Here is a 12,317-nt window from a genome sequence, read left to right on the forward strand (position 1 = left end):
TGCATCTGTCTGTCTGTGTGTGTGTGCGTGTGTGCGTGTGCGTCTGTGTGTGCGTGTGTGCGTGTGCGTCTGTGTGTGTGTGTGTGCATCTGTCTGTCTGTGTGTGTGTGTGTGTGTGTGTGTGTGTCTCTGTGTGTGTGTGTGTGTGTGTGTGTGTGTCTGTGTGTGTGTGTGCGTGTGTGTCTCTGTGTGTGTGTGTGTGTGTGTGTGCGTCTGTCTGTGTGTCTGTGTGCGTGTGTGTGTGTGTGTGCGTCTGTGTGTGTGTGTCTGTCTGTCTGTCTGTCTGTCTGCGTCTGTCTGTGTGTGTGTGTGTGTGTGCGCGTCTGTTTGTGTGTGTGTGCGTGTGTGTGCGTGTGTGTGTGTGTGTGTGTGTGTGTGTGTGTGTGTGTGCGTCTGTCTGTGTGCGTGTGTGTGTGTGCGTGCGTCTGTCTGTCTCTCTGTGTGTGTGTGTGTGTGTGTGTGTGTGTGTGTGCGTCTGTCTGTCTCTCTGTGTGTGTGTGTGTGTGTGTGTGTGTGTGTGTGTGTGCGTCTGTCTGTGTGTGTGTGCGTCTGTGCGTCTGTGTGCGTGCGTGTGCGTCTGTCTGTGTGTGTGCGTCTGTCTGTGTGTGTGTGCGTCTGTCTGTCTGTTTGTGTGTGTGTGTGTGTCCTTCCTGCACAGCACCAGGAGCGCTGAAACACAGCAGGACTCTGGTTCTGGAAAGGTGGCAGTCTGCTTCAGCGTCCTTATCTCCAGTGAACCAATCGTGACCCTGAACCTCAACTTGAAGCTGAACCTGAGGTGCTGTTGGATCCAGGTGACTCCTCCCACCTGTACAGGTACAGTTTACACTTCATTTATAGATCACATGTCTGAGACTTAAAGCTGAGTGTTTAGCTCAGGTAACAGGATCTATTTTTCAATTCCTGTTATCAGCTTAATATAGGAGCTAATCAACTAATGACCAAACTAACATGACCAGGTTATCTCGAGGCCACGCCTTCTTCTCCTCCACAGGTAACCCATCCCTCATCTCTGTCTGTGTCACAGGAAAATACCGTACCGTCAGCTGAGCAGAAGCTTTTTTTGTGGTGACAACGCAAGTGTTCTGCATCAGGCTCCTCCCACTGGTGACATCGCAGCTGTGTGGATATAAAGAGCGATGAGCGGCAGAGGGACCTGCGCGTCATGTGGTGTCGAGGTTTCCTGCAGCAGACGGTCAGACATGTTTCCAGCAGGCAGGTCAGTGTGTGTGTTATGACATCCTATGAACCCAGACTGATAAGTATTGATAATCTATTGATCGTGTCTTACTGTTCGTCGGACCACAGCAGGCTTCTTCACATGATGGAGGAAAAGTGAATAACTTGTCTTTCTCTCTCATACCTGTCCATCAGGCGGGCGTCATCTTCGATGTGGATGGCGTCCTGGTGCGTGGGTCCGCCGTGATCCCAGCTGCTTGGCGAGCTTTCAGGAAGCTCCTGGACAGTAACAACAACTTCCTATTTCCCACTGTCTTCGTCACCAATGCAGGAAGCTGCCAGAGACACCACAAAGCCCAGCAGCTGTCTCACCTGCTGGGCGTCCAGGTAGGAGGCTGCAGAACTTCCTGTTTTGATTCCAGCTGTGTAGGCGCCGTTTATCGATCGATTATTTAAGCTTTTTTGGACTCTTACGTATAATTTAACACAGTCAGCCTGTTTCCTCACCTCTCAGTGAGCCTCCTCCCTACCTGTGTGTGTGTCTCAGGTGATTCTGGTAAAGTTAATCTGCGCTCACCGTGTTCTCGCTGTGGAAGCTGTGACACGGCTGCACAAACACACTGAGGGCTTCTCCGTGTTCACGGGACTCTGTTGGGCTTTAATGTCATTAATTTATAACTTTAAGAGGTCCCATGACTCTAAATTCAACTCAGGAGGTGATGAAGAGGAGAGCAGGAAGACAGCCCTAACATCACATGACTGTCACATGGTGCGAGGGGTTGGCTCTGGTTGGTAGAGCTGCTGATATGAGTACCGATACTTTTACTCTTTAAAGGCAGCTGATGCAGGAGAGCAGAATCATCTATCTGCTAATTCTGAACACATTTTACTGACCATTAAATCACCGTGACTTTGACTTTACACAGTAATGAGTTAACACAATAAAACACACCTTTCAGCTCTTATTTTGAAGAGCTGGATGTAACTGTTCCTGTCTCTGAGCAGCTCAGCTGACCCGTGTCACGACTCATGTGTGTTATTCTTGTTGTGAATGTTATGAATTTAACACCTTTAACCTCCGTTACAAATGAGCCCGTGTGGCTCAACACTGTGTAACATGATGTCAGACAGTGACATTTATTCAAATTAGTTCATTGTTTTGACATGAACATTTTTAAGGCTGTCAGTGTTCACGTGTTAACATTAACGCGATTAACATTCATGTGGATCGCAGAACGGACAGACTTTGGATAAACTGACAGAGACATTTCAGGGACTTCGAGTCATTCTGCGCTCCAGATGGGTTACTAGTGTTAAAAATTTTAATTGCATTATGTTAACATTGACAGCCCTAAAATGTTTTAATTCATTGTGTTGTTGCTCATATCTGTGCTGTGATTGGATGCCAGGATTCATCCTACATCCTGACTTGAATGTAGAATCATGGGACCACTTCAAGTCTACAGCGCCTCCGAGGGTCCATTTTTAAAGCCTGGCTCACACTAAAGAACATCAGCGCGTCACTTTGTCTCGTGGAGGGCGCCGTCAGTGGCTGGGTCCATCTTTTATCTACAGCTGTTCTTCGGACCACTCATGTCTCTCTCTGTCTGTAGATCACGCCGGAGCAGGTGGTCCTTTCCCACAGTCCTTTGCAGATGATGAAGAGTTTCCACGATAAATGCATCCTTGTGTCTGGACAGGGGCCGGTGACACACATCGCCAACACGTATCCTCCTCAAAGTTCATCAGGGTCAGAAAACTGCAGACAGGACCTCATCCTGGTGCTCACAGAGAGATCACGAGGAGTTCCAGGAAGCAGGTTTAGCTGCAGCTCTGAGTGCGCTAACCCTGAGATGAAGGAAACTTTTCTGTTCCAGAAATACTGTTAAGATCTACTCTGAGTTAGTTACCATGGTAACAGACTCCAAACTAACCTGCTGGCTGCCATGGTTTCTCTCTGACTCCTCCCCTCTGCTGCACCTGAACCAGCCAAATGACTCATTTCCTCATTCAAGTCAATTCTGTCCAAGCTCAGAGCAGACAATTAATCTGCAGATGTTTTTACAAAAACTATGATAATCAATCACACTGATCAATCATCTGGTTCATTATAATCAATCACTCTGATGGATAAATGGATCTTATTTGAGTGAAGTTCAGGCTGAGATGATTTTAAAACTAAAGCTGAACTAAATGTGTTTAAAGTCACTGCAGACAGTCTGACTGTAATCGTGAAATGTAACCACTGAAAATCACCTGAGTCAGCCTCGGCAGGTCGACCCAGAACCAGATCAGCCAGAACATGGGCTCCGTGACGGATCAGCAAACCGAGTCCACTTGCACAGCAGGACGGATCCAAACAGATTTTTGATCAGGGATTCAGATCGGATTCGTCCCAGATCCAGGTCTGCTCGGTCATTTCCCAGCTGATCCCCTTTGTTTTGTTTGGTTTTTTTTAAACTTTTTTTTTAGCTTGAAGCTGATATTAGAGTGACATTATCAGCATTTTTATCCAGTTATGACAGAACTCAGGGAATTGTTTATTTTTACTGGAATTTTTGAAATAATGAAATGGTCGTTAACTGTAGCAAACAGTTTTTAATTAAAAACAGACTCGAGGGCAGATCCCTCTTGGACTTCAGCTGAATAATTAGATTTAAAATCAGATCTAAAATTAGGCTTCATGAGCACGGTGGCACGGTGGTTAGCACTGTTGCTGCACAGCAAGAAGGTCCTGAGTTCAATTCCACCATCAGCCCGGGGTCTTTCTGTGTGGAGTTTGCATGTTCTCCTCGTGTTTGCGTGGATTCTCCCCGGGTACTCCGGCTTCCTCCCACAGTCCACAGACATGCAGTTAGGTTAATTGATCAATCTCCACTATCTAAATTGCCCATAGGTGTGAATGTGAGTGCGAATGGTTGTCTGTCTCTGTGTGTTAGCCCTGCGACAGACTGGCGACCTGTCCAGGGTGTACCCCGCCTCTCGCCCTATGACAGCTGGGATTGGCTCCAGCGCCCCCACAACACTGAAAAGGATAAGCGAATGGATGGATTCAAGTTGTGATAGCTGACATTATTAAAAATTACATCATTTCTGTCTGCATTGATGAAATCGGTGGTGCAAAGTGATTAAACTGATAAATGTCTTTGCATTCTTCGGTTCCCTGGATTAAAATCAAAGCGCTTTCTTGGCTTTCTTTCTCTACTTGCGCACATGCTTAACTCAGGCTCAACATGCTCAGAGTTGGCTGAACTAACTCTGATTAGCTGTTCAGGGCTGATCACCTCAGAGTTTGTTTTTAAACTCGGAGTTTGATGAACACAGTTCCTGGAATACCCCCCAGGTTAACCTTAATCCTGCTTGTTAATCTGATTTTAACAAATTTTTCCTAATATTTGTCTGGATGATGAGACACTGAGGTGTTTTTCACTCAGACAGATTTTTTGATTGCGGGGCTTTAATTGTCGGAACGTCTGAATGAAAAATCTGGGTGTTGCAATCCTGAATGGCTCTTCCAGTTTGGGTTTTCAGAGGGTGATGACCATGGAGCAGCTCTCAGAACACCACCCCCTGCTGGACATGGTGGACCACAGCAGGAATCCCACACTTCCTGTGAGTCCTGCAGACATTAAACTCAGAGCCATTTGTGCAAACAGTTTCTGATTGGTGAGAATGAGACTTCGTTCTATCTAGTAAATAGTGCTGATTTCTTTAAAAAAAAAAGAAGCAAAAATGGCAGTAATCAGTAAGTTAAATTGCACTGCACATGCTCATTAGTGTTTCTTCTTCCAGAGTTATGTTTGTTCATTCCATCATCACTTTGTTTGTTTGTTTTCAGTCATCTCCACCACAGAGTCTCCCCCAGATACAAGGTAAGACAGCCAACACACAGGAAGTGGAATGGCTTTTCTTCATCAGCTCCTTTTCTGACTTTCGGTGTTTCCATAGCGATCATCCTGTTTGGGGAGCCAGTCAGATGGGAGACCAATTTGCAGCTGCTGATTGACGTGCTTCTGACCAATGGCAGGCCAGAGTGTGGGTATGACACCCAGCTTTCAGCACAGCTGCCAGTCTTAGCCTGCAACACAGACTTGCTGTGGATGGCTGAGGCCCCATCACCACGGTAACAACCACAGACTTCCCACAGGTGCTAAAGTGGAGGCGTCCTGCTGATGGCTCTGACTGCTGCTGTGTTGCTGTAGGTTTGGCCATGGGATGTTCTTACTGTGTCTGGAGTCAGTCTACAGGAAGCTGACGGGTCGGGAACTGGAGTACAAGGCACTGCTGGGAAAACCCAGTCTGGTAACCTACCAGTATGCTGAGCAGGTGTTGCGACAGCAGAACTGCAACCGCAGGCTGAACACCATCTATGCCGTGGGGTAACCATATCATCCATATCGAAATCTGTAACAAATAACAACAACACTGTAACCCCATCTGTAACAACATCTATAATGACATCTGTAACAACATCACCATCTGTAACAACATCACCATCTGTAACAACATCACCATCTGTAACAACATCACCATCTGTAACAACATCTATAATGACATCTGTAACAACATCACCATCTGTAAACAAATCTGTACAACATCAACATACCGTACAACATCTATAATGACATCTGTAACAACATCACCATCTGTAACAACATCTATAATGACATCTGTAACAACATCACCATCTGTAAACATCTATTCGTAAAACACACATCTGTAACAACATCTATAATGACCATCTGTAACAACATCTATAATGACATCTGTAACAACATCACCATCTGTAACGACTCCAACTGTAACAACATTGGTAACAACTCCATCTGTAACACCATCTGTAACAACACCATCTGTAACACCATCTGCAACAACACCATCTCTAGCCACACATCTGTAACTCCATCTATAACAACACCATCTCTAGCCACACATCTGTAACTCCATCTATAACAACACCATCTGTGACATCATCAGTAAAACATAATCTGTAACACCATCTGCTGATAGCTCCTTCTCTATTTGATTGTCCTGTTATTGTGGCAGTTTCACTTTTCCAACTGAGAAATAAAGCAGTTCCTAATTGTGAATTGGTCAGATAAATAAAAAATAAAGTATAATTTAATCATGGCTTTGTTTGTAGTTGTGCTGGAAATTTCGTTTGATGTGTCAATCACATATTTTAATCATGTCATATTAGTAATAGTAACATCACTTTCTCACTTTAGTATAGCAAGCTCTTTCCTGACACCAGTTGTATGCATGCATGTAGAATGTTATCACTCACATGGTGGTGCAATTTAATTTAAGATTTTCCACAACAAAGTTTTGAATGCTTTTGAGTTTAATTAATTAATTATAGATTTTGATGGTATTTTACACTGCATCTTGCAGCCCACCAGCAATCACTTGATGGTGTGACCCAGCGTCACACTTTGGGAACCAGTATCTACTTTATTGGCTAATCCAACTGTCTTCTTGTTTCCTAGTGACAACCTAATGACGGACATCTATGGTGCTAACTTGTACAACCGTTACCTGGCTCAGCGGCATGCTGCTGTGACAACCACCACCAGGCTGGTTGCCCGGGGAATGGGAAGTGAGGTGATGGCAGAGGAGGAGCCAATGTCTGCAATTCAGTGCCACTCTATCCTGGTACGTACATCACCTTTGAGTAGGGCTGCTCGATTATGGCAAAAATGATAATCACGATTATTTTCACTGAAATTGAGATCACGATTATTTGACGATATTTATTTAACCCTTTAAGACCTACTATAGAACCAAGTCCACCAGAGCTATATTATATATATATATATATATATATATATATATTTTACATGTTGTAGTGCCATTTGTGGGAGCATTTCAAGTTGCTATACATCAATACAACTGTTATAGCCCATATTTTAATAATATGTATGCATTAAGTCCATAGTAATTACATAAATTGCAAAAAAGTGCAATAAACTACAAAAAAAATTGAAAATCGCTTTTGTTTTGTTTACATATATTTCTACTTGGAGAAATTTAAGAGGTTTATCCCTCAAAACTTTAAATACAATAAAGTTGCAAAAAATAGTTTCCCACCACAGGAAATTTATTTTGAGTGTCTTCATAGTTTTATTTTGGAGATACAGCAATTTTATATACTGCAGGAAAAACAAAAACAATCCTATGATGCAAATTTGCAAAGAAAACAGCATGTGCATCATTTCACTGTGGGAAGTGTTACGAACAGCTGATAGGAACGGCAAAGCGTGTTTCTGGAATATTATGTTTTTGTTCCTGCAAGCGCTTTTTATGCAATTTTTGCAAAGCTATATGTGGAACGAAAGATGTAAGTACAACTCCTCCGGTTTCATATGCAAAACAAATTATTGCGCTAGCTTACACGGTTCCGGTTCTACAGGGATTTAAAAATAGTTACGCAAAACGGAGCGTGCTGCTCTGACCGGCTTTAAAGGGTTAACAATGACTTTAAAAAATAATATAAAATAGTGTGCAACACCACTGAAGTTTTTTTTTTTTTTTAAACTCTCTTTTCAACCAACGGCAGTCACTCTCCAAATAACTTCTGCTTAGCTTTCCGAGCTTCCCTCGGGTCCTCTTAATCAGCGGTCTCCAACCTTTTTTGCGCCACGGACCGGTTCATGCCCGACAATATTTTCACGGACCGGCCTTTAAGGTGTCGCGGATAAATGAGGGAGGGGCTAATAATCGGCTCAGTCATTTTTAATGATCGTTGAAAGCCCAGATCGTAATCGTGATTAAAATTCGATTAATTGAGCAGCCCTACCTTTGAGGTTTACATCTTTCTTTTTTTGAATGGTGGATGGTCATTAAAAAATGAATTTAAATAATGAGGTTGGAGTGCAAAGGCTGTGATTCTAGCATCTACATGGATGTTAAAAACATCCACAGTAATTATTTTATCTGAGCTGAGCACTAAATCAAATAAAAAGTCTGAGAAATCAGACAAACTCTGTGTAAGGTCCAGATGGAGGATAGATGATAATCAATAAGACTGGTTTCTGAGTTTTACAGCTGCGGTGGACAAGGCTAAGCATCAGGCTTTCAAATGAATTAAAAGTCTAAAGTTACACACCGATTCGATATTGATTTTAGGGACCTCAGATTGGCGTAACCGGGTGTCATTACTGCCGACATGAATTATGATTTTACTGAATTTACTTTTACCCTTAGCCAGCAGTTTTAAATTTCCTTCAATGTCGCCTGCTCTGGCCCCTGGAAGACAATTGACTATGGTTGCCGGTGTCTCTAGCTTCACATGTCTGAGAACAGAATCACCAATTACCAGAGTTTGACCCCCGGCGGGTGTGTCGCAGAGTGGGGAAAAACAGACACATGAACGGGTTGGTGGTGTAACTGGGGCTTCTGTTTAGGACTATGCTTCCTCCTCACAGTCACCCAGCCGCCCTCTTTCCCCAGCTGCTTGGGGTCTGCCGGGGAACAGCTAGCGGGGCCTACGCTATCTTCGGCTGCACCAGCTACAGGGGCCTGGCTAGCTACGGGTGAATGAAGGGTGCGAAGCCGAGTCTCCAATTTAGCAAAGGTGACAAAAGTACAGACATTCTGCTTCCGGTGGCTCGTAGCACCGCATGGCCGCATAGAGAGTGACCTCCAGCACCAACCGTGTGTTTTCCCCAGACTCGAGAGCTGTATTAGGGCTACATTGCCATTTTTCGACGCAAGAATGAGTGGGGATAAATCTAAAAAGGGAGGATACGGGCTAAGAAACATTCTTGACTGTGAAATGGAGAAGGACGCCGCGGCTAGTGAGGCAAGCCTCGCATCGGGACAAGATGGCGACCGAGGTGAAGGTCTGGTTTGGCTTCGGGATTCTGTGAATAGCGTATTGGTGGCCGAAATGGCTACATTGCGAACCGAATTGAAAAGTGACTTCAAAGCATTCGGTATGGAATTTCGGGAGGATATAAAGAAGCAAATGGCCGAACTCTCTAAGGAATTGAATCAAAGACTACACAAGATGGCGGATCAGGTAGAGGAGATGACTGGTTGGCTAAAGCACGTCGAGGACAACATGGCTGACTCGGAACGCTGGGACACTGGTGTTAGGGATACACTTGTGCAGCTGTTGGAAAATCAACGGGCGCTTCAGGAAAAGGTGTCCGATATGGAAGGCCGCGCTAGGTGCAAAAACATCCGGATTTACGGCGTACCGGAAAACTCTGAGGGCTCGTTGGTGACTACCTTTGTTGAAAATCTGATCAAAGAACACCTAGGCGAAGATTTCGGCCTGGACCGTGCCCTCGGCATTGAGCGCGCACACCGCGCGTTGGGACCAAAACCACCTCCGAACGCCCCACCACGCTCAATAATAGTGCGCTTCCTCCGGTTCTCTGTTAAAGAAGAGATTCTCCGCACGGCGTGGAACAAAGGGGTACATATCCAAAACAAACGGGTGTATTTCGATCATGACTACTCCCTGGAAGTGCAGAAAAGGAGACGGGAATATATCCCAGTTAAGAAGGCTTTGAAGGACAGCGGGATCCGCTTCCAGACACCACTAAGTAAGATGCGAGTGTTTTATGCGTCAGGCAATGTCCTTTAAAATACCGCGACCCAAGCTGCCGAGGATTTAAGAAAGCGGGGAATAGCCGTGGGTAAGATCACATTGGGGAACCAAACCAACAGGATGACAGAGGACACGATAAGGCAGCTACTTCCTTGGGAAACGCAGACAGCACACTGCGGGGGCGGCTTCCAGCAGCACGTGCGGGAAAAACTCCAAGCTTTCCGGAGGGAGCAAGAAAAACTGCCAGCAGACGAGTGAGCAGCTGATGGCGGGACAACGGTGAGATAGCTGGCGGTAGAGTTTTGATAATCTAACCGCGGGAACACTGACTTTCGTATCCTTCAGAATTCATATTTCTTTAGGTTGGTGCCTACGGGCATGGTTAGAGAACCACCACGTTATTTCTAGTAGCGATAAGAGACTGTTTTGCTTATTTTTTGCCCTTTTTTGGCTTTTTTTGTCGGTCACTCCCCTCTTGTCGGATGAGGAGCCCCACCTTGTGGTCAGCCCCCTCAATGTCAAAGGATACTGTTATATCCTTTGTATTGGAAGCTCTTGTTAATGTTTGGTGTGTTTGCTGTTCAGTGAGTTCTGGTTGTGATGTTCTGAGGTCTGGGTTGATTATGTTGTATTCCACATATCCACTTGATGGCTTATAATTTCTATAAAATGCTGTCACTAAATGTAAATGGCCTGAATAGCCCTATTAAAAGAAGCAAATTAATTGCCAAATTGAAAAAGGAGTCAGTAGATTTGGCATATTGGCAAGAAACTCATCTAGACAATGCAGAACATGAGAAATTAAAAAGATGGGTTTCAGACATACATTTTATTCATCGTATAGGGCCGGGAAAAAACGAGGAGTAGCTATCCTTATCTCAAATAAAATAAAATTTGAACATATATCTAATATAAGTGATAAGGAAGGTAGGTTTGTTTTAGTAAAAGGTAGAATAGAGAATAAGGCGGTCACACTATTAAATGTCTATGCACCCCCAGGAAGCAACGCAAGCTTCTTTAAGAAGATATTTGATTTGATCTCTAAGGAAACGGTGGGAACTCTTATTTGTGCAAGAGATTTTAATTTACTGTTAAACCCCCGATTAGACTCAAATAATAGGGACAGGAAAAGCACGTCTGGAGGGAAACGAGTTAAAGGAATGTTAACGGAATTAGGACTTCTTGATGTGTGGCGATCTATCCATGGGTCAGCGTCAGGATTCACTTTTTACTCTGCTCGACACTCAGTGTATTCGAGGATAGATTACTGTTTTATGTTTAATAGGGATTTACACAGGATAAAAGATTGCAGAATAGGTCCAAGAGATATCTCTGACCACAGTGGAATTTATATAACGTTACATTTGGATGGGACACGGAAGACAACTTTGTGGAGACTAAATACCGGTATGTTAAAATGACCCCGCTTTTGTGAAACAAATGACAGCCGATCTTAACTTGTACCTGCAGGACAATGATAATGGAGAGACAAATCACAGTATTGTGTGGGATGCAGCCAAAGCTGTCCTCAGAGGAAAAATAATTGCGTGGTCGACCATGATTAAAAAGAAAAAGTCACAAGAATTGTTACAACTGCAGGATAGATTAATGGCCTTGGAACAGTCAGGTCTAAAGGATAAAAATACTACAGTAACCCACCAGATCAGACAGATTAAGCAGGAGATAGATAAGATATTGAGCGAAGAAGTAGAGAAAAACATAAGATTCATGAAACAGAGGTATTATGAGGCGGGGCCTAAGGCGGCGAAGCAGTTAGCGTGGCGGATTAGAAAACAGCAAGCTGAAAATAATATTTATAAGATTAGAGACCCGGTTGGTAACAATGTTGTAACTGACCTGGATAAAATTCAAAAAGCGTTTGAAATGTATTACAAATCCTTATATAGTCAATCTACTCAGGGTGATGTAAATAAGATAACTGACTTTTTGAATTCCTTAGACCTGCCTACGATTGGTCGAGAGGCAAATAATAAGTTAACGTCCTTAATATCTCGGGAAGAAATAATTAAAGCTATTTCTTTTAAAGCCTTAAATCCAATAAATCACCAGGTACCGACGGGCTCCCTGCCGAATGGTACAAAACCATGAGGGAAAGCCTTCTTTCCCTGTTGGAAACTAGTTTTAATTATATTTTGAAAGGAGGTCTGGTACCTTCTTCTTGGAAGGAGGCCTTCATATCTGTTTTGCCAAAGGGGGGACAGAATAGACTAAACTGCAAATCTTATAGGCCGATAAGTGTCCTGAACTCAGATTATAAACTATACACAACTATTTTGGTGCGAAGAATGGATGCTGTAATGCCTACTTTGATTGATGAAGACCAAACGGGTTTCTTGAAAAATAGACAAACCCACGATAATATTAGACGAGCTTTACACATCATCGAACACATTAATAATAAGAAAACAAGCTGTTATTCTTAGCTTAGATGCTGAAAAAGCATATGATTCAGTGAATTGGGACTTCCTCTTCCTAGTGATGAAAAGATTTGGTTTCTGTAGCGAGTTTATAAAATGTTTCCAAGCTCTTTATTCTCTCCCTACTGTCAGAATAAAAA

The 12,317-nt window shown here is 43.6% G+C and overlaps 1 protein-coding gene across 1 annotated transcript; it reads left to right on the forward strand.

Annotated features, from left to right (window-relative positions):
- The first annotated feature begins 566 nt into the window (after positions 1 to 566).
- Positions 567 to 6,905, forward strand: zgc:77375 (uncharacterized protein LOC402927 homolog). The gene is made up of 9 exons (XM_040040976.1): positions 567 to 816; positions 1,028 to 1,219; positions 1,375 to 1,566; positions 2,793 to 2,905; positions 4,698 to 4,791; positions 5,018 to 5,051; positions 5,128 to 5,302; positions 5,382 to 5,558; positions 6,669 to 6,905. Exons 2-9 carry the CDS (start codon positions 1,166 to 1,168, stop codon positions 6,880 to 6,882), a joined length of 1,053 nt encoding a protein of 350 aa, XP_039896910.1. The 5' UTR covers positions 567 to 816; positions 1,028 to 1,165; the 3' UTR covers positions 6,883 to 6,905.
- Positions 6,906 to 12,317: the final 5,412 nt, after the last annotated feature.

Source organism: Simochromis diagramma, unplaced genomic scaffold (assembly GCF_900408965.1).
Source record: "Simochromis diagramma unplaced genomic scaffold, fSimDia1.1 OVJJ01000296.1, whole genome shotgun sequence".
Lineage (NCBI taxonomy): Eukaryota > Metazoa > Chordata > Actinopteri > Cichliformes > Cichlidae > Simochromis > Simochromis diagramma.

Excerpts from the sequence above, each read along its gene's own strand:
- zgc:77375 (XM_040040976.1), top strand. The coding sequence starts at position 1,166 with ATGTGGTGTCGAGGTTTCCTGCAGCAGACGGTCAGACATGTTTCCAGC. Across the intron at positions 1,220-1,374 it reads GACATGTTTCCAGCAGGCAG|GCGGGCGTCATCTTCGATGT; the intron begins GTCAGTGTGTGT and ends CCTGTCCATCAG. Across the intron at positions 5,303-5,381 it reads GCTGAGGCCCCATCACCACG|GTTTGGCCATGGGATGTTCT; the intron begins GTAACAACCACA and ends GTGTTGCTGTAG.